General features: G+C 40.1%; 1 protein-coding gene across 2 annotated transcripts in view; it reads right to left on the reverse strand.

Moving 5' to 3' along the window:
• zzz3 (zinc finger, ZZ-type containing 3) overlaps nt 1–22699 on the reverse strand; it is a 31037-nt gene that overhangs the window by 7769 nt on the left and 569 nt on the right. The window contains exons 1-9 of one of the 2 annotated variants that reach the window (XM_057334749.1): nt 22111–22524; nt 9662–11114; nt 6959–7097; nt 5694–5841; nt 5481–5608; nt 3061–3132; nt 2697–2798; nt 2343–2438; nt 1495–1644 (exon numbers count right to left, since the gene is read on the reverse strand). In XM_057334749.1, coding sequence (XP_057190732.1) covers nt 1495–1644; nt 2343–2438; nt 2697–2798; nt 3061–3132; nt 5481–5608; nt 5694–5841; nt 6959–7097; nt 9662–11049 — 2223 coding nt within the window. In that variant the 5' untranslated portion in view covers nt 11050–11114; nt 22111–22524. Of the gene's footprint in view, nt 1–1494; nt 1645–2342; nt 2439–2696; nt 2799–3060; nt 3133–5480; nt 5609–5693; nt 5842–6958; nt 7098–9661; nt 11115–22110; nt 22525–22699 lie in introns of those variants that run through there. The other variant, XM_057334748.1, reaches the window with a different exon arrangement.

Consider the following 22699-nt stretch of genomic DNA (forward strand, 5'->3'; position numbering starts at 1 on the left):
CATGAACTGGGCCCCATGACAATCTAACTGAACAGCCCTGCTCTATACTGTATGCACCAATATGCAATATTTACACCAGCTATAAGGTAATGTATATAATTGTACAACTGCACAAAATATATGATCATAATTTGGCATATTATAATAAAATAACTAAGGCTGTCAAACGATTAATCGTGATGAATCACATCCAGAATAAAAGTTTGTGTTAACATAATATAGTATATCTGTGTACTGTACATAATAATTTTGTATTTATTGACACATACATACACATACATGCATATAGTTAAGAAAAATATTTTTTTTAATATATAATTTCAATTATTTGAAAATATAAATAAATGTAAATATTTCCTAAATATGTATTCATGTGTATGTGTTTGTATTTATAAATACAAAATTAATATGCACAGTACATTTTTGTCTCAATTCTCTTTTGGTTGGAGGGGTAGGGGACTAGGGCTAAGGGGAAGGGCCAGATAGCCCTTCAAACGAAGATTTTTCGGGACCTCACTTCAAACGAAGGGCTAGGAGAAATTTCCAACATGGCTGCTCACTCGAGCAAGCAGACCCATAAATTTAAGTAATTTTTGCCATTAAAAAGGATTTTTATGACAATTTTTCATTTTATGTATGTTACATTCAATCTTGTGTTTGTATTTACGGTGATGTTCTTTTAACGTTTACAAAAAATTCGCTTAAGTTTGCTAGCGGACAGCACTGATTGCACGATATTAGAAAATATATTTTTATGTCATATACCCGGTGCATCGGCGCATGTCCTCTTACGTAACATTAGGAGCTAGCAACGACGTATGATGACGTATACCAGTGTAGTAGTGGTAATTAGTCATTTCCCTTGCCACTTTGTTTCAAGGGGCAAGGGGCAATGTAGGCGAAGGGGTAGAAAACAGAATTGGGCCAAGTCTTTCAAAGAACACTCCATCTTCACAGATGACACACAAAGACAGTCAACACACGTGCACTACAATTGCAAAATGTGTGCCATGTGCACTAAAGATAAGCTAGAATATGGCTAGATTGGGCTTTATGAGGACAGAAGTTTTGTACTGCATTAAAGGTTCACTGATGCCTGGCTATGTTCTCAGCAGGGTTCACTGACCCAAAGTCTTGTAAAGGTCACATATATCAGAGGAAGAGAGAGAAAATGTCAACCCTACACTGAGCCAGTTCAGTCACAAAACACACAGCCCTTTCAGAAAAAAAGAGAAACTCCAATCAAGTCATCTCTAATCTTTCAAAAGGCAGATCGTCATTATCAAATGATCAAACAAATCTCAACAGTGGAAATGCCGGTTTGCTGACTAATGGATTTCCTGTTTGAGCACGACCATCAAATGTTTGCCGATGGGGAAGGGAAAGGAGCTACTACGATGAAACTAAATGGTTTTAAAACGCAGTGAAAATTTGCCATTCATCTATTTATTCTCGTCAAATACATCTGGAATTGACATGTTCATCAGGACTTACAGAATCATCTGCACCGTTATCCTGTAGGCTGTTGTAGTAGTATGAACGTTCATCCTCATCATCCATGTAGACGGGCGGCTCGTACGAGGTGAGAAACGTTGATGGCCTGTACAAATGTTTATTGAGATGGTGCTGTCGCTTACTGGAGGCCTAAGATAACACACACACACAATATATCTCAAGTAAATATCAAATGCAAAACTTTATAGCACCCATAATGTAAGAGTCAAGAGGAATACAACATACTAACATCCAAGCAGGTGATCACACAGAACGCGCCTTTTCTGTTAGAAAACGCGAGGCACGCTGCGTTGCTCTTTTGGTCGTCTTTTTGAAAAGAACAGCGCACAGCGTTTTTTTTATGTTGCTAGGTAACTATCGAAACAACTGTCCTGTCAGTCAAGGATTATAGCACGAGGACTCTAGTTGCTGTTAACTATCATATTATCAGAAACTTTAAAAAGGTACAAGCAGAGGGCGCTTGCGCTGACCTTGCTCGGTTAACCCGCGTCAGCCAACACAAGTTTCTCCTTCATCATTGCAGTCTACGGACGTTTCAAGCAACTGTAAAGTTCCGTCACCATATCGGAAGGCCCGCCTCTCCTTTCATTCAATTGGACAATGGGGAAAAGGAGCATGACGTCAAGCGCTTTTCTGCTCAGAGTTGAGTTTATGTTCAACTTCAGGCGCTCAGAGCGCTCCGCCAAAAACACAAGGCACAGCAGGCGGCAAGAACGCGAGGTGCACAAATCGCTCCCTGCCAACTGAAAACAATTCAAAAGAGGCGCATCTAACAGCAAAAGACGCGTTCTGTCTGATCAGGCCCTAGGAATGTACAGTATGTTTACCTTTTTGCTGTACATGCACACATTGGGCGTTCTCCCTGGTACTGGAATACCAGCTTTTGTCAGTTTAATGAAGTATTTCTGTACCCTGCTGGCAACCTGAAAAGAAAGAGGTTCCAAAGGTGTTTAGAAAAACTCAAAAAGCTTCAGTTGAATTCATTAGCATGTAAAAGCAATGGCAAGAAAACGTAGTCAAGGAAAACACGTCTTTAAATGAAAAATCTAAATTAAACTGGGGTCTTAATTAAATTAATTTTAATGAATTATAACCTCAGTTTAATTGTGTTCATTATTAATTGTATTAAGAGATGTTCATCAAGGAAGGGAGAAGATCCGAGGAAGCGTCTGAGAATATACCTGTTTGGCAGTTCTGTTGCCAAGTTCATCTGCAATCTTCTGCCAGCGTTTAGACTCGACCTCCTCCGGTGGGAACTTTAAAAGCAGCTGTTCCAATCTTTTCTACACATTTCACAACAAAAACGTTTTAAGCAAATAGCCAAACCTTATCGCACAAGACCTACACATGAAGAATTTGTAAAAAAAAAAAAGTAACAGTTCCATGTGTAGTATATGTTCAGCTCCACACACAACTACAGAACACACATCCAAAAACTTTGATAATGTATTTAAATAAAGAGTGAATGTCAATTTTCCAAAGTTGGACATCACTTTTGGACACTACTGCATATGTTTAAGGCTGTGAGATGATGTTGGTTTATACCTGCTCTTCAACAGTCCACAGCTGGTTAAAGGTGTCAGGTTTGTTCTGGTTGCACAGTCTCCCTCTGATCATCTGCGCACACAAACCATGAGTCGGAAAAGGTTAGTATAACTTTTACTCCCATCAAACCCACAACATTGGCATTGTTGGTGCCCTGATCTAACTTTTAAACTAAGAAAATGTATATGTACAGGAGAAACTATAATTACAAAGCATTACATTCCTCGCTCTTATTACACGCAGCATTAGTTCGTTATCTTCGCACAAATTTCTCGCTCAAATTGAACATTTTCACCTTGCGCGGAAGACACGATTGATGCACATTCGCGTTACCCCGTCGCGAGATCGCGTCTATTCGTGTCTTTGCGTTGACTTTGTATGCAATTTACTGATTTCTTGATTCGCGTTTGGTGTGAACGTAACAAAGAGTTTCTTTTTATCATTTTTAGATTTTTACCGATTCTGTAAAATGGTCCAGCAGAGTGACATAAATGTTTAAAAGTAAAATACCCATGCGTCCTAAAAACTGTATGTGTGCTAACTAAACAATAGTTCAAAACTGCTGTTTAGTCAACCTATAGGACGACCAAATGGTTGATGCACCAAAAAAACAATTATTTACAATTAATTGACAGAATTTGTTTAGAACAGAATATACCTTTATAATAATAATAAAAAATGAAATAAGCCAGACTCAAGTCACAATGTGCAAAATAATTGTGTTTAGGCAAAATGTCTGAAATGCAGGGGAACATCAAAACACAAGCCACAAATAGTAAAATTTATGGACATTTTCCTTAAACATACCGTTACAATGCTGTGCGCCACTTACTAGACCAGATCTCGCCTCAAAACTATTTTCAAAACTACTCGATAATAATATTTTTTTTTACAAACGGGAATACAGTGTGTTCATTATCAATGAACTACCAATAAAGTTACTTTATTTACCGCATGTAACGGAGAAATGCAATAAAGAATCTTACCATTTAAACAGTCAAAAAGTCCCTTTCACCTTTTTACCTGCATACTCTTTCTCCGTCCTCCTGACGCGCACGCTTGCTTTCAGTGCAGAGAATGACAAGTTACGAAACTCTGCGCCGTGCTTGCTATATGCGGTGATTTTGGTTATATAACTTCATTAATATTTTTTGTATCATGCAGTGCGGGTGCGTGTGGAACATGCTGCTTCTCTTCTATACCGGTCTCACAGCACAGAAGACGTGGAGAGACGTGATCCTGCGCTGGGTCATAGCTAGACCTCGCACTCATGTGCGCCGGGGGTTTCGGTACCCAACCCTAAAAATGTCCCATTTCTTTACATCATAAATAATATTTTTGGCGGCGCAGTGCGTGCCCGTCTGAAATGCCACTGCCCATATAACCAAAAATGGCATGATCCCCATTGCATAACACCGCTACAAAGATTTGACTGTGAGACTGGTAGTCGAATCAGGCTCCTCCTATCGACGCATCAAATCTTCGACTATTCGGGGTCACCCCTATATTAAACACATTTGAATGAAGTTTCAGCGATTCTTTTTTCTTACCTCACCCCATGACTCTGGTGCTACCAAATTAAGGGTTGGTGCCACCTCGCTCAAATGTTAGTCTAGAGCCCTGTTGTGACATGTCATGTCAACTACCCCACAAGAATAGCAGACATGGCTGTGGCTCCTCTCAAGAGTAAGAACGCAATGCACACTGTGGATATGACATGACATCATAACACAGACAGAATATAATACTCTGTACTGTACAACAGCTGTCTCTATAGACCCAGCATCAGAAACACCAAAATTGAACTTGACTGAAGAACCACTGGAAATGCTTTTTCCTCAAGGTAACACACAACATAAAAATAGAAAGACTGTCCCTTCGTACATTTTGTATAAACAGTCTTTTCTTATATACGTGCTTAACACTTAAACCCATGTATAGTGAACATACTGTACAGTAAGAGACTTGACCTGTGACTGGCGTATGAACCTGCAGGCAGAAACCTAGTTTATGTGGGAAACACTAGCACCTCTTTTGAGCAGAGCATAAAATACATTTAGATACAGAGTGCAATCAGGTGCAGTTATAGTTTTTATTAACAGCATGCTCGGTGCATATTCTGTCAAAATGTTACAGCATATTCAACGCATATTCAATTGCACATCCTACAGCTCCACGACACATAACAAGAAACAAACCTCGTCTTGCTCGTAAACCATATCAGATTCAGTGAAGCATGATGACATACGCAGAAATTGTAGGTCACAGGAGAAAATGAGCACAGTATAATGAGAAGCTCATGCTTCTCTAGAAAACCAACAGAATCAAACGTCAATGCGGCTGTAAATGATGGCAGCAAAATACGCTCATTGTTAATACATCTTGGTCCAGCAAAGCTGTGGGATGATGGGACGGTTTACCTGACTTCTGATACTGGACATGCTGTGTTCCGGACCATCACTTGACGGTAGAGAGGATGAGTATATGGATGAAGAATCACCTTCCTTCTTGGAATCCACAGGACTTTTTGGTCGAGCAGGCAGGCCCACTACAAAAAGACGACAAACATTTTAACTTCAGACTTACTTATCCCTCTAAAAATCTAATCAGCTGTTACATCAAATGATACAGACCTTTATCGAAGATTAACTTCAATCGCCGTGTTTTGCGCTTCTTGTCGCAGAACTCCCTTTCAAAATCCCCGCAGCCTGAGGTGTACTGGTCCCATGCAACGTCTGGGAGCTGGACCACTCTCTGCGGACGGGGCAGTCCCAGCTCCACCTGTGACCAGAACAGGTGATATTGAATATTGTATGTAGGGCTGCAACGAACGATAATTTTGATAGTCGATTAGTTGGACGATTCTTTTATACGATTAATCGGATAACATGTAATTACATCTTTTGCTTATAATAAGTAAATCAGATATGGGAAAAGTATTCACAACTGAACTCATTAGCCTTCTCCCAAAATGTTGTGAATGTCTCCATAATTAACACACCTGGTGAGTTGATTCAGGTGTGTCATATTAGAAGCAACTGACAATAGTCTCTCCCAAACGTGGGAGCAAGGGGAGGGTCGGCCAAGGAAATCATTTTTTGTGCCATGAAAAGTGAGATATTTGTCATTCAAATGTAGTGAAGTACAGTAAAAAGTAATACTTCAGTACAAATACTCAAAAAGTGTACTTAAGTACAGTACTCAAGTAAATGTACTTCGTTACCCACCTCTGAACTAAATAAACCACCAAATCAGGGTATTTAGCCTATTATGTACTTTGCAAAGTGCAAACGCCACAAATTGGGTTTTACTAATATAATCTTTAATTTTGTCATTTAAAACACCTCTCCCCTTTAAACTTTACAACTGCGCAGCTTGAAGAGATGCATGCAGAACACGTCGGACTTTAAAACTGCGCACCTCGCGCTGCACAGAGAGACACGTGTGACTTTAAAACTGCGCAACTTGTGCCGCACGGAGAGACACGTCTGACTTTAAAACTGCGCACCTCGTGCAGCACGAAGAGACGCATCCACGGAGAACCACATCTGACATTTAAAACTGCGCAGCTCATGCTGCACGGAGAGACACATCTAAAACGGTAATTTTAAAAGGGAAGAAGACGCACTTGATTTGTAACTGCGCAGCTCGCAAGTGACGTCACAGACCAACTAATCGATAATGAAATTCGTTGACAATGAATTTCATTATCGATTATTATTGATTTTATCGATTAGTTGTTGCAGCCCTAATTGTATGGTATGCAAATCTTGTTGTTTAAGCAAAAGATTTTACCTGGAAGCACTATAAGTACTGTAACTGCCAAGCTCAGCACATGATTTATTAACATGCATATCTTATAGCAGTGGTGACATCAGCAAGTGTACAGCTGTTGTACCTGTTTCTGTAGCTGGTCCACAAAGGTGATTGGGTCAGCCAGGGCCTCCTTCTGATGCCGTGCCAGAGTTTCCAGGTCCATGATGGCTTGAGTTCGCTGGGCCTCCAAGACGCTTATGGTCTGGAGCAACCTCTGATAACTAATGTGTAGGAGAGATGCAGTGATGCTTTGTACATTATGAACACGTAACACTTCCTATGCATCTAGCCATTAAACATCAATCCTCGTTCATTCAATTCACTCAATTATACAATCCGTGTTAAACATTTGTATAACAACTTTGCTAAAAACAGAAAGGGGTACCCATGTAAATATTTCTAGCTGGCTAGTAGGTGGGTTGGCAATGGCTCAGAGCTTCATGCACATTATACAAAACCAATTCTCAAATTCTCATATCAATTCAAAATAATCTAATATTCTTACAAACTATTCATGAATAGGATCTTGAAAAAAAATGTTAAGAGACAATCTCAAGTCACATTAAATGTTAATAGAACCAGATGAGTGCAATTTCATTTAATAAATATGTCTTATATCTAAACAAAGTCCATTTACGGAAGTCGTGCCACTCGGCGGCCTTGTTTGCAACGCCTCTGGGCAGCTATTTACGTCATAGCAAGTTCACAGTCCTATTATCTACTTGAATGGGAAGAGGCAAACATTTCAGACAAAAATTAAATGAAATAGCATATTTCTGATCAATAATAAACCATGACATGAACATCAACCATTTTGAGCGCTGCATTCCTTGCCATTCATTGTAACGGCAGTGGCGCATCTTATTAATTTTAATATCTTTGATTCATATAATTTAATTTAATTCATATTATAAATGTATAACCATTTTTATGATGTAAAAACTTGCAAGTAGCAGGTTTACAAATTGATTCTAAATTACTCTAAAACATGTACTGAAATAAAACTAAAAACATGTTGAATGTTTTTCCTTCTAATAACGTGTGTAATTGTGTGTAAATCGCTTAGCTTTACAAATGCTGCTAACGCTGCATTCAAAATTAAACCAGCTAACATTTAAAAGTGCTTTTCGAGATTCATCTTCTTGCTTACACAGATATGCCATTGCCTCAGCAATAAAGAGCTTTGACCTTTTCCCTGCACACCCTCAGGAAAATAGGATCCACAAATAGGAACTAAAAAAGGGGGCAGGGCAAGAAAAAAAGAAGCGAATTCAACAAAGATGCTCTTCTAAGCAAGAGATTCTGCCTACTGCTTACTGCTAATCTTATTCAGAAGCTCAGCAGACCTTGTCAACTCAATCTAGCCTAACGTGCCATGAATGAAAATCAATTGATGACGGCAAGTATTCAATCTCAACAAGAATTCATTTAGAGGACTTGGTTCATTTGATCTGCCTTACTCCAGGGCAACTGACTAGTTTTGCTTCAATTTCTTTGCTGTCTAATAACTTAGACCGCAGAGCAGCTGTTAACTGCCTCTCCTTTCAGATGCACAATGAAGATAGGCATGCAACACTGCAGGTTGGGGAAAGTAGCCAACGATGGCAAGGAGCCCAAAACTGACATATGGCTGGCAGTGCACTGCCACCTATGGGTCAAGCATCTGAAAGGCAGACTAGATCACTGAGAACTGATAGAAAAACATATTAAACAAAGATGCAGCGATATGGGTTTCAGGCAGAGATCCAATTCAATCAATACCACCAGAGTTATTTTGGGCTCGGTAAACAATGTGAGCAGAAAAGTTATTGCATGGTGCCTTTTTTCTTAATAGTGCAAGCATCTTTATTATTATCGCTTATACTTAAAGATCACCAACATACATACGTTTTTGCTGTATGTGTGCTATAAATATGTATGACCTCAAAGCAGACGGTTTAGTAGCCTGCCATTAATATTCTATGTGATCCAAAAACCATATTCAGAAATCCAAAACATCAGAAACTCTGGGGTGGGTTCATAATGCAAACAACCCAGAAGACCCTTGAAACCAAATCGCAAGACCATAGCAATCACAACTGCCCTACATTAAAATAAAAACAATTTGATCTAACCTCAAAAGATTTATAATTCATATCACAAACCAACACGACTGAATTCTCTCTTTGTTCCTATTGACCCACAAGCCAATACAGTTGGCCGCTCCTGATCCCCGCTGGGCTTGCGGGGAGATGAGCCGAGCACTCACACTGTGAGATGGGCACACGCTGAATGAGCACCACCCAGGACAACCTGTCCTCCAGCAGCAGGCTTTCCCCTCACTTATTACCCACCACCGTCCTGGAGATTACAGCAGCTGTTACTTGCTTCATGTTAGCACTGTTGACTATTACGCTAGAGAAACTAAACATGTATGCAGAATTAAATCAGAAGTACAAACTTTGACTCTAACAGACATAAGATGAAAAACGAGCTGCGCAGACAAAACAAAACTAGAACAGCTGTATTTTGACACATCAAAACACATCAATTAAGCACTGCAGGATGTTAGTACTTCTATAAAACTCATCTTTGTTTGTTCCAGAATCAATGAAAATTGAGAAATGGAAATCTAAACAGGCCATTTCAAAAAGGATTTTTACAGAAAACGTAAGCGACAAGGGCCAGGTGATTAGGATTTAACTTTTTACATTTATGATTACATTTACACTTGCATCAGCAAAAACTGCGATTTGAGCAAATATGCGCCACCACTTGATACAGAACACCAAAAACCTGAACATACTCTTTGTTGTGTTTGAGCGCCAAGTGATCAGACTCAAAATAGTAGACATCTGGATCCTCCTCTTCCTCCTCATCCTCCTCAGCCTGACTGGCCAACAGCTCTTTGGTGGATCTGGCCGCTGTACTATCTGAAACGCCCACTTCTCCACTGACCCCTGCTTTCTCTGACAGTTCTTTGTCTGCCTCGCTAGAAAATCCCAGTGCATCATGGGAAGAAACTTTATGGCTGACGTCCTCTGAGGAAAGAGGAACCATTGTGGCCTCCTCCAGCAAACCATTGTCTATGTGTGGGGAACTGGGTTTGGGGGAGCTGGCTTTGAGCCCACTACCACAGGCAGCGCGGCGTGGTGAAGTCCTCAGGGTGTATCTGTGTTCTTGAGGCTCCATGAAGGAGGGGGGCTCCGCAGGCGGCTGGGAGGAATTCATCACCACCGTTTCTCCTGAGATATTCGAGCAGTCGTCAAAAGGGTCCTGTGACTCGGCCTGAAAGCTGCCATTGGTGCTCTCATCCTGGGCCTGGCTGGCGTCCCCCACGACGTCCACCTCCATCTCGGGTTCCCGGGACAGCACAGCCTCGGCAGCTTCTTCTGGCGTGCTATTCCGTTCACAGTCAATCTGAGGGCTGTCGGACTCATTGGCTTGCTTGGGATGAGGGGATCTACAAGGCACAGTAGGGTCGGGGGATGAGGGAAAAGCCTGGCTGCCATTTAACAGTGACGGACTGTTGTTGAGCGTGGCAGAGGAGGTACAGGGCTCCGCAGGTAAGGCTGCAACTTCAGAGTTCTCTTTGTGGAGTTCAGCAAGGCCATTCGTAGCCTTGACGTTCTTACTGACCTGCAGTGGAGGAACAACATCCTCTGCTGGGCCGTCGTCTTTCTGCTCCTCTTTGTCGAAGCCAGGCGGAGGGATCGAGGGCGCGTTCGATTTGGGTTCCTCGTCATTTTCCTTCGATGCAGCAGGATCAGGGCTGTCCGGTTTGAGAGGAGCTTCTTCCTCAACTCCGTGCGATTCACCTGAGCGAGGGCACCGTTTGGCCCTCTTCAGGGCGGGGGAGCCTTCCGGCCCACCCCCAGCCCTCGACCGTTCGCAGTTGTCCGATTTCCCCGACTCGTCTTTCTCAGAACTTGGCAAGCCCCGTTTTCCATAGATGGGCAGGGGCTCACTTTCCGCTTTGCTTTCGGCTACCTTTCCGACCTGCGCTCCGGACTGCTGTTGCTGCTGACAGTCCTGTTTCTTCTTGGGCGAGCGGGCTCTGGGCGCAGGAGGCGGAGAGCTCTCTTCCGGCTGGGCGATGCTGCGATTCCTGAGGGTTCGACCACAAAAATTCTCATCCAATCCATTTATCCCCACTGATGATCTTGTGACGCGCGAAGAACGGGACGCGGCCATACTATGGTGGGTGCCTACTGTCTCTTCATCGTGGTGCTCTCTCCTCAGCAGCAGAATGTGGGCACCTGAGGTACACAGGGAGAGAATAATTAAAGGCCATTCATACTTACAGTTAAATGGGTCAGAATGTAACCTAACCATGACCAGTCTAAAATAACATTCAGTGTAAAATATCCTTTACATCCAGGATTGTCCATGGTCAAAACACACGAAGGTCCAAAAGGCCAAATAAGGTAAAATGAGATATGCTGCTAGCTAAAGATGTGAGCTAATCTGCTTGCTAAATGTTCCACCGAGTGGATCAATGGATTGAGACTGAGCAGGAAGAACATAACTGATGTCCAGTGTGACTGTATGACTAAGTACATTCATGGAATATCTGGAACATTTCCATGCAAATGCTGCATGGGAAACCAAGAGACCCGTTCCTTAATAGTTTGTTAGTGAAAGAAATCAACTATTTTACACAGACACGTAAGATAAGAATAATGATACACTCATGGCAAACATTATGTGTTACAACTCATAGGCCCGGTTTCACAGACACGGCTTAGCTTAAGCCAGGACTATGTTTTAGTTGAATTAAGGTATTTATGTCGCTTTTATAAAAATGCCTTAGGAGAATACATTACTGGTCTGCATCTTGAGACAAAATAATTGCACTGATATATTTTTAAATATTTCAGGGCGAGATTATATTTAGTTAAGACAGGTCAAACATTAATTTTAGTCTGGGACTAGCTTTAAGCCTCATCCTGTTATTTAAATGTCATCTGGCTGTTCTGGGTGTCTTGAGTGAATTATGTGCACAGTTTAACATACAACACGAGTGATGGTCGAGTATTTATCTGCGTCTGCACTGTATGAGGATATGAACACACGAACTTCATCTCCAGAGTTGCTCTGAGAGTTTATTTTACGAGCGTTTTAGTGTTTGAGTGAAGCTATCTGCAAACAAGCGTCTTCCCAAAGACCCATCAAAATAAAAGTCCCGTTAAATTGAACACTCAAACAAGAAATACTGTAGTGTACTATTGAAAAATGTAGTGCCCTTGTAGTAAATTGATAAACACTGTATACTATAGTAAAGTTCAAAAACAATATAGTAGGAATTTTACTGCAGTTTGCTATAGTAAATACTATAGTAACCTACAGTAATTTATTTGGACAAATATACCACTATTGTACAGTTAAAAAAGGAAAAACACAGACCTTAGAAATATTAAAACAAATTTAGGTCATATAAAAATGATATGGCCCTAATGTATCCATCTGTATGTAACATTAATGTCTTTTGTCAGTTACCTGCCCTTTTCATGATGAACTGCACTTGCACATTTCTGCCTGTGCTACCAAACTTTAAACCTCTCTAGCACCAGTGCTATGTGCAAAAAAAGTTAATTTACAGCCTTAACACTAATAATAATTACTGCTTGCCTTTGTTTTATAGCAGTCACGGAGAGTAGGCCTTTAACCAAATTCAGGCGGCCAAAGTGGACACTAGTTAAAATGCTTAGAAGCAAACTTGACCAATCTAAATCCAAAACAATTATATTGATTATATTATATTATAATTCAAATGAAATATCATTTTTTATCTTTGGACAAGTAATCTTTGTACTCGGACAAGTGAATGTCAAATTTACTTGTCCGAAGGACAACCACATGACAATGCTTAATGTCAAGCCCTGTGTAATGCACCACAACAGCCAAGTGACTTGCGTGAGCCACCTTATTCCCCTGTGCTACCCACTTGAGGGGCGCAACCCACAGTTTGAGAACCCAAACCTCTGATCTAAAGGTCCATGCATCGCACATCATGGCCACTCTGCAGAGGTAAGGGATGTTTTTACACTTATCCTTACAGAAAACCCCAGGTGGTGGACAGCATGTTGTATTTCTAGCTCTACTTTTTACATTCTCTATTTAAAGTATTGCAATAAATCGCAAATGTGTATCATATCGTATCAAAATACATAGCAATATATTGTATCGTGACCCATCTATCGTGATATGTATCGTATCGGGAGGCACTTGCCAATACACAGCCCTACTACACGCGTGATGCTCATAAATTTGTCTGCGCTGAATGAGGACATGAACTTCACCTCCAGAGTTGCGCTGAGAGTTTATTTCACAAACATGTTATTGTTTGAGTGAAGAAACACATACTAAAAAATAAGCGTCTTTCGACAACCTGCCAAAATAGTAAAAAAATAAACTAATTTAGATAAACTAAATGCATCATGCATAAGCTGAAGTTAGTTGTTTACCTTTGAAATTATTCTTTCCATTTTTATTCATGTTTCTTATTTATATATTTGTATTATATTGCATTTTGAATGTAATATGGCAATGGAATGTACTAAATGGGTTTAGTTTTCACAGATATTAATGTATGCAATTTCAGCAATTAAAACTTTAATTGTTCTAAAAAGCCAACAAATTAGTTGTTTTACTCATTTTAAGAGACCTGTCTTATTTTCTCTTGTATATTTGGTATTGCTTTTTAATAAAGAAAAAGTACTTATTATCCGAATACCCGATCGATGAAAAAATCAGTAGAATACTCGATTACCAAAAGAATCGATAGCTGCAGCCCTATCTGGATCCCTGTTTCGTAACAGGGATCCTATTCCTTTTATTGGGCAATTCTCCCGGAAAAGCTCGGCAAGGCGAAAGAAATAGCCCGCCCACGCCTACCATCAAGATCGGCTGCACTGTGGGCCTGCAGCTGCAGCTCGTTACTCGATAGTGAGAGAAGTCAGTAGTTTGTTTGTTCACGGCATTTCAGTGATGGATGTTATATAAACGGTGGATATAATGCTGGATTTGGAGATTGTTTAAAACAGGTAGATGGCACGGTCCCAGTGCTAAAAGATGCCGAACATGAACTGCACGCGGTAAGTGAAACTAAGTCATATGTCTGTGTTTTGTTGGCAATCGGCACGTACGTGCATAATATAAAAAAACACAGGGATTATGCGATGATGTGATGTTATTGTGTGCTCGTGCTCTAGTTCCGTCCCGTCTGCCTGCTTCCAGCTGCTCGTGTTTTTCCGGAAATAATCGTACAGCTGTATCTATCTTTTATAAATGTGATCAAACTAAATGCTCTTCGAAGATACGACATATGCAATACTACTGTATAGGTACTCAAGATTAATATGAGATTGGCAGAAAATGCTTGTGTAACCCCATCTTTAAATGCTTAGTTACCCTAATAAACCACAGAAATGTCCGCCTGGATTCACCAATATATCCTCACCAAAAATATATAATTTATATAATATGCACAATGCATACATATGCACACAGTTTCAGCAACAGATTTATTACATATTCCTCTTCCTCATGTAAGTGAGTTTTGTAAAAAAAAAAAGGTTGAACACATTAGTGCAAGAACAACATCCCTCGGGAAAGTTATGATCTTCTGTTATGTAATATTCTATAATTGTGTTTGATATTCAAAGGCTTAAAGTTTCCCACAAGCTATCAATCTACTTATCACACATAGGCTTGCAAGACTTTCCCTGGTGTATTGCTAAAGCGTCAGATGTGAAGGGGCCAGGGGGTTGGTTTGTTATTCACGAGCTATAAAGGGCTCTCCAACAACACCTACTACAATAAAAACCTTGTCTTGAGACTGTAAATAATCATGGGCGCATATTATTATGCTAATGATCTTCAAAAACCTGTGACCCTCGAAATTACTTACTATAAATACATGCTAAGCACCAATGAGTAAAAATGGACTTTTGAGTAAACAACACTGTAACCTGTAGGGCTGGACCAGAATATTCGATTATTCGAATTAGGGTTGGGCCGATAGACGATGACATCATCCATCGCCAATGGCTAACAGCCATCACGATTAGGGATGCTCATATTGACCGTTTAAACGTTAACTGATCGTTAAAATTTTGACCGGTAAAAAACTATCAGTTAAACGATTAAAAAATTTATGTTTATTTTAAGTTTAATAATATTAATATTTTTTTAATAATAAAAATAATTTAATAATACGTTTTTAAATGACTATTAAATCGTACTTGTTTTTAGTTTTCTGTATGGTGAAAGAAATAACATGCTAAGCATTAACTCACGGAGCATGCGACTATGTGTAAATGCCCTCCGAAATGTTTTCGAGACAGATTAAAATCCGATCACGCAAGTCACTTGACGAAACTGGACACGTGTAATTCATGTGATTGTTGAGGCCACATTTGTCAGGGCTTTACTCCTCCAAACGGAGTGCCACTGGCAGCCTTGCTCAAGTTCTTTGTTTTAAATGTAGACACGGGACAATCGCGCTCACAATGAGCTGTGATGTTCTCTGTCTTCCCGGCATGTGTACGGCTCAGCAAAGCTAATAGCGGAGCTACTGCAAGGGAATTTCGGTGCTAGCCATCAATTTATCCTTTACATAAACTTATCTCATGGATGCTCAGCATCGGCTGCCCGTGCGCTTTGGAGAAGAAAACGGCGCGACCGGTGGTTTCTCTGCCTTTTAGACGTGACGTAAAAATACGAATGTGAAATATGAATAAGTAAAAAATAATGTTTGTATTTTGGGTGGTATAGCAGATCGGATTTATATATGTTTAGCTAAGACTGGCTGGTGGAAAGCAAATGTGACGCGCTTCCCGAGGCGTTATCTCTTCATTCCCAGAACATCCGTGTCATCTGAAAGGGTGTTTTCTGCCTCGGGTCTAATTGTCAACAGGCTCCAGACTGTCACCACAACACGTAAACATGTTACTTTATTAAATAAAAACTCCAAGCTTTGGATTGAGGTAGGCCTGCTAATTTTATTTGATGAAAAAACTTTCTATCAGAAGTGTCTCGCCTGGGCTAAAGACAAAAAGGACTGGACTGCTGCTGAGTGGTCCAAAGTTATGTTCTCTGATGAAAGTAAATTTTGCATTTCCTTTGGAAATCAGGGTCCCAGAGTCTGGAGGAAGAGAGGAGAGGCACAGAATCCACGTTGCTTGAGGTCCAGTGTAAAGTTTCCACAGTCAGTGATGGTTTGGGGTGCCATGTCATCTGCTGGTGTTGGTCCACTGTGTTTTCTGAGGTCCAAGGTCAACGCAGCCGTATACCAGGAAGTTTTAGAGCACTTCATGCTTCCTGCTGCTGACCAACTTTATGGAGATGCAGATTTCATTTTCCAACAGGACTTGGCACCTGCACACAGTGCCAAAGCTACCAGTACCTGGTTTAAGGACCATGGTATCCCTGTTCTTAATTGGCCAGCAAACTCGCCTGACCTTAACCCCATAGAAAATCTATGGGGTATTGTGAAGAGGAAGATGCGATATGCCAGACCCAACAATGCAGAAGAGCTGAAGGCCACTATCAGAGCAACCTGGGCTCTCATAACACCTGAGCAGTGCCACAGACTGATCGACTCCATGCCACGCCGCATTGCTGCAGTAATTCAGGCAAAAGGAGCCCCAACTAAGTATTGAGTGCTGTACATGCTCATACTTTTCATGTTCATACTTTTCAGTTGGCCAAGATTTCTAAAAATCCTTTCTTTGTATTGGTCTTAAGTAATATTCTAATTTTCTGAGATACTGAATTTGGGATTTTCATTAGTTGTCAGTTATAATCATCAAATTAAAAGAAATAAACATTTGAAATATATCAGTCTGTGTGTAATGAATGAATATAATATACAAGTTTCACTTTTTGAATGGAATTAGTGAAATAAATCAACTTTTTGATGATATTCTAATTATATGACCAGCACCTGTATATATATATACACACAGATAGAGTAGAAAAGATATAGAAGTCAGAAATGATCGGTCAGGTGCTGACGGAAGAGATGTACTTTCAGCCGATTCTTAAAGATATCACATTTCAATTTCAAGTATTTAACTATTTAACAATTTCAAGTATTTAAATAAGGTCCATATTTCTCTTCCACTCGTCATGTGGTTGCTACACGCAAATATAATAATATAAATATTATTTATATAAATAAAATATATTTCCCAAACCACCGCTGTTGATTTGTCCATTTGTCCAACTGCCACCGTCACAGTCCTAGCTGCATCATAATAATGTATGCATGCTCAGTCTGGTCCGGATAGTAAAGTGATACTGCCATGCAGGGGAGTGGGACAATGGCACTGAGAAAAAGGCCCGATGCCCTGCCCGCGTTTTAATATATGGTAATTAGGGGTGCAACGGATCAAAAAACTCACGGTTCGGATCGTTCCTCGGATCAGAGTCACGGATCGGATCATTTTTCGGATCAGCAAAAAAAAAAAAGACAAGACAAATAAACATAAGTTTTGTCTTTTTGTTTATTAACTCTTTTAAATTATTAAATTAAAATATATAAAATCAACTTCGCAATCTTTTCGCTGAAGTGGGTGCGCGACGGGATGTCGTAACGTGGCTCAAGCACTTTCAGCATGTGTTTAAAGCCCTCGTTTTGCACAACCGAATATGGCCTCATGTCGGCACCTATAAACACACCGATAGCGTTTGTGATGGCTTTAGCCTGGTCTGATTGTGCAACAAGTGGCTGCTTAAATGCCGCGGTGATAAGCGGTTGTTGAGCAGCCTTCGTTTTCACTCCTGTCAGTGAAACACCGGGGTCGCTTCAAATGCGTGGCCATGCTTGATGTGTTTCCACTGTCATATGTCTTTCTTGTGCCACAGTGCCTACACACCGTCACGGTTTTATCCACTAACCTCTTTCCTTCATCATTATATTTGACAGGGAAGCCAAAATGCTCCCATACAGGGGATTTAAATGACGCGGGGCGTTCAAGCTCCTCCGTTCCTCCGCTCGCCATGACCACGCTGTGTGTGGACTGAACATGCGCAAAACTTTTTTTTCCATAAATCAATCCGCGGATCACGTGTGTGCCGAACCGAAGATATTGATCCGAACGGATCACGGATCAATGATGATCCGTTGCACCACTAATGGTAATAAATAAATTAGTTTAACTGTTAAACACTTTTTTGCTACATTTTTTGATGGCTCATGCTCTACATGTTTTCACTGTTTGTGAACTCCCATTTTACCATGTGTTGTACCCTATTATCCCCATTTATATCTATGGAGCCAATGATTAAATTACTACTATAGCTATTGTATTCTTATAGATTGAGTCACTTAATGTTGCTCTTAAAACGCACCAGATTGCAGCATTTACCTTTAAAATATGCAAAATTTTCGATACGATAATATCACAATGCGCCGATTCTGCGATAATCGATATATTGCTTGGCAATTCTATAACAATACATCACGACATCTGTAAATGAAGGGAAAAAAGGATCTATTAGATGGCATTTTTAGTGTGTTGCGACTCTCTGTCTTTAGGTTTGTTTATTCTTGCGCTTGTCTTTGGACTGTGAGTCTCTGGTGACTCCACACGCGTCTTTCAAAACGGGGGTTTGCGGCGCGTCACGTCAAAGCGCTCACGCTATGAGGATCATCGCGCATTTCAACGCAAGTTTCACCTCGGCTTGCCTAAAGTTGAACTTTATAAAAACTAGTAAAGCTTTACAAAACAATCTGACTTCTGAAATACATGAGAATGAGCTTTTTTAATATGCACGCGCAGATACCTGCACCCCTGCACGAGCACTGCACGAGAGAGAAAGCGCCGGACTGGAGCGAATCACGAAACTACAGACTGAAAGAAGGTCAAAAGAGTATTCCCAACTTGCAGAGCGCCGAGTTTACCACGCCTACTTATTTACATTCACTACGAAATTCAAAGTGCACCCAAACTTTTGATTTAAAAGACGCTGGCGCATCTCTAATTTGTTGTTGGTCCGCCATTATGCTCGTATTTCTTCTCCGCTGTGAATTACAATTTCCGTTCATCTGACCATCTGAAATCTGGGAGCGTCACCACAAGAAATATGTGGGTACTGCCTTTCTGGTAAGCACAGTGTAGGTATGAATTTAGATCTTTTGTATTTGAAAAAAAATCAATACTTTGTGCCAGAGTATCGATAACGCCTCATGTAGGGATGTAACGATTCACTCAGCTCACGATGCGATGCACGATTCTGATCTCACGATGCGATTTATTCACGATTTACTCACGATTTATTTTTACAAAATGAGTTGAAACAAATTAAAAATGAACAACTTCCCTTGCATTATTTCTTAAATGCTTCACGTTTCTTTGTATAGTAAAATTATGTTTTATTTCAAATAACAAAAACTAAACTGCAATTTTAAAACAAATTAATAATAGAGAAGGTCTCTTTAATATAAACAAACTAATACTGTCTGTGCTTTTCTTAGATTTTTTTGCATTTAAGAAATATCAGCATGTCTGCAGTGAAAATAGCGGCCCCTGCTGTTCAAAAAATGTATTGTGATTCAGTTCATACTTCAACCGATTTGAATCGTCACACATTATAATCGATTTTCAACCGGCTCACGGTGAATCGTTACATCCCTAGTCTCACGGGCTGAAATGTCGCGATAAATCGCCATATCGATTTTTTCCCCCACCCCTAATAATTAGTGTGTGGTACTGAAGTCAAACAGAAGATTCAAGTGTGACAAATTACATTAAACCGTATTAAATTTCTCAATTGCCTCCATTCCACTATGACCATGCAAGAGGATACGTCTAGGACAAACGTGAGAAAGATAGGGATCATTTTAGTTTTATTACATAGGCAGTTGACCTACAAACACAACAAACATAAATCAGCCCTGTTAAACACTTGCTGATCCATATCGGAACATTTCCACACAAGTGGGTATTTCATGCATTCATCCACAGCACACCGAAAAAAACAATCACTGCCATGTACTATTACAGCGATCTAAATGACAAACAGTGAATTAAGATTTTGCCCTTCTGACATTTGTTTTGTCTCAAAAACAAGAGGCACCTGAGAAGAGTCCTACATGCATCCCTCATTCACACACTGAAGCCTCCCGCTGAGCGTTTAATGTGATTTGACCATGCATATAAAAGACAAGACAGAAAACAGGCAGAAAGGGTGGTGTCACGTCTTAATACTAAAGCTCTAAAATGTTTGAAAACATGATTTCGCATTACTACCAACGTCGATTTAACTATTATAATATATTTTCCTCTCTCCAGAATATAAAAGCCCTGTTTTTCCACACAACAAATCCAAACCCGTGGTTTGAGCTGGCACCCACACATAGGCTGGTATATTTTTATATTTGAAGTCCCTGTATACTTTGAGTGGTTCACATATTTTCTTGCAATTCTCAAACGTAAAAAGAAAAATATCCAGTGATCGCAGTAATCTAAATGATGTTGGACCAGTTTTCCTTTTCGGGACAATCAGTCATCATAATTATCATAAATGATCAGAGATAAACTGAGCTTCGTCATGAACTCTTCGCTAAGAGTCACCGCTAATATCATCACACATGGCTACTGCCTTTCTGACATGACTCATTTGTGTATAATGCGCATCAGGGAAACTCAAATGACCCAATTGCAGGTTAGGTTGCATCTCTTAAGAGCCTTGATAAAGGAGCAAAACACTAAATAACAAAGTATGCTGAGGGATGTAACCGTAATTACTTTAATTACTTTGGAGCATGTTTTACGGTCCATGTAAGAAAGTGGTGATGAAGTCTGATGGGGTCTGAGCAACATGAGGGTGGATAAATGATTTTAATTTTTTAGTAAACTATTCCTTTAAATAGCACTCCCAAGACGAAACTTCTATTGACCAAAAAACCCTGTTGTGACTACAAAGGGAGAATAAATGAAAAATTGCTAATAAAATCTAAATGTGTTCATCCATCTGGAAGAGAATATGCGATAAATCTCACTTGAGACACATGGATCTCACTTGAAGTGTACTTGGTCCATTCATCGCTCAGTTTTAGCATAACAAAAACTGAAATCTCAGGATTACAGGCTGCCTTAGTTATAGACACTAGAGAAAATTACTTGGACCCCATCAGGCCATCTGTGCAGTGGCACTTATTGTTCTTATGAGAACCAATAGCAAAGCTTTATGTCATTTGGCATTGTCCAAAGGTGAAAATGCTGAGTTAATAGAAGAGTTCACCAAAAAACCTCTATGTTGTTAGCAATTTGTATACCATTATTACTTCTGTGGAACACCATAAAAGTCCATTCAATTTGTGTTATAATCCCATGTCTTCTAAAGCCACACGACAGCTATTCTGCTATTCGCTAATAATGTTTTTCCCAGGACAGACTTAGTGCATCTACATTTAGACATAATGAAAAACATACATCACCCAAAACTCACCCCAGCACCTCCTAAAACCACTATGAATTTATAGAAAGAGCTACGAAAAGGTCTTTTTTAAACATTTCTCATGTGTTATACATGACAATTAACTGCAACACGATTTGGGATGACATGAGGGTGGGTACAATAGGGTGGGTACAATAGGGTGGGGTAACTATTCCTAAAATATATTTAAAAAATGAGTCAGCATATGGTGTATATGTCATACGTTACACAGGTGATGCCTCAACAATGATATTCACACATTTTTTTTATATATTTACACTTTTGCTTACGTTAGACGATGAAAGACAATTAAACACCTCTGTTTATCAACCAATGACAGGTAACAACAAAACACAAGGAGCTGGAGCCGTTGCAGAGGGAGATGACGACAAACTCTCCTCAAACTTTCCCACCGTTTACATTTACAGCCGTTAATGTGACGATTTAATCATTCTGTTGCGCACGTTAAGAATTTTAAACTTCCTGGATGATCGAGCAACTAGCGCACGTGGTGTAAAGAACTTTAAATTGACACGTGCTCGCCAATGTACTAACACAATACAACCCAAGTCAGTCCAAATGACAACATGTGTCCCGCCGAACGTTAAAACACTAAGTCAGCTGTGGTTTTCAGTGGACTCAGAGAAACAAGTGCAACGCTGTATTTAAAAACCATAACCCTAGTTTTAATAACGTTACATGTTCTCGGGATGACATGTTTTCTTTGGAACGGGGTTGCCTCTTTAAACTTGACAGAACCACATATAGACAGTGTGTCTCGAACAAAACTGCAAATTGTTAACTCACCGTTATCTATCTAGGACGTAATTTCACCTTAAGAAGTAACATTTTCTCCTTCAACTGCGTTTAATGGGCCTCTCCGGCATCACCGCATCCGCGGCTTGGCATGATGTGCAAACCGGCTGCAAAGCGCATCGCGCTACTTTCCCATACGCCCGTGTGCACGTTTCTCAAGCTCTGGGGACTTCTGACCGAACTCGAATACCGAAAGAGTTTAAAATGCAACCCATTTGTTTAATGCAGCTAACAAATCAAGTATAAACATACATTAAGTCATTACCAGTTCCATAATTGACCATTAGCAACGCCGCTACGGACTCTAAATGGACAAAACAAACGAGTGTCTGCATGGTTTATTAGCTCACCTGCTAACTACTGCATTTACAGGATGCGCAAAAGCGCAAGCACTTTCAATTTGCACCACACACAATAAAACACACGTTACTTGTTTATCGCCACGCAATATGAAGTAAACGGTTTCTTTTCCACAACTCACCCACTAATTAGCATCACGGCTAAAAGCGCTCGCGAGTTCTACACTAATAAAACGATACTCATTGTAGCATGCTAAATGCTAATGAATTTGGCGCACCCA

The sequence above is a fragment of the Triplophysa rosa genome, linkage group LG5, assembly GCF_024868665.1.
Source record: "Triplophysa rosa linkage group LG5, Trosa_1v2, whole genome shotgun sequence".
In the NCBI taxonomy this organism is placed as follows: domain Eukaryota; kingdom Metazoa; phylum Chordata; class Actinopteri; order Cypriniformes; family Nemacheilidae; genus Triplophysa; species Triplophysa rosa.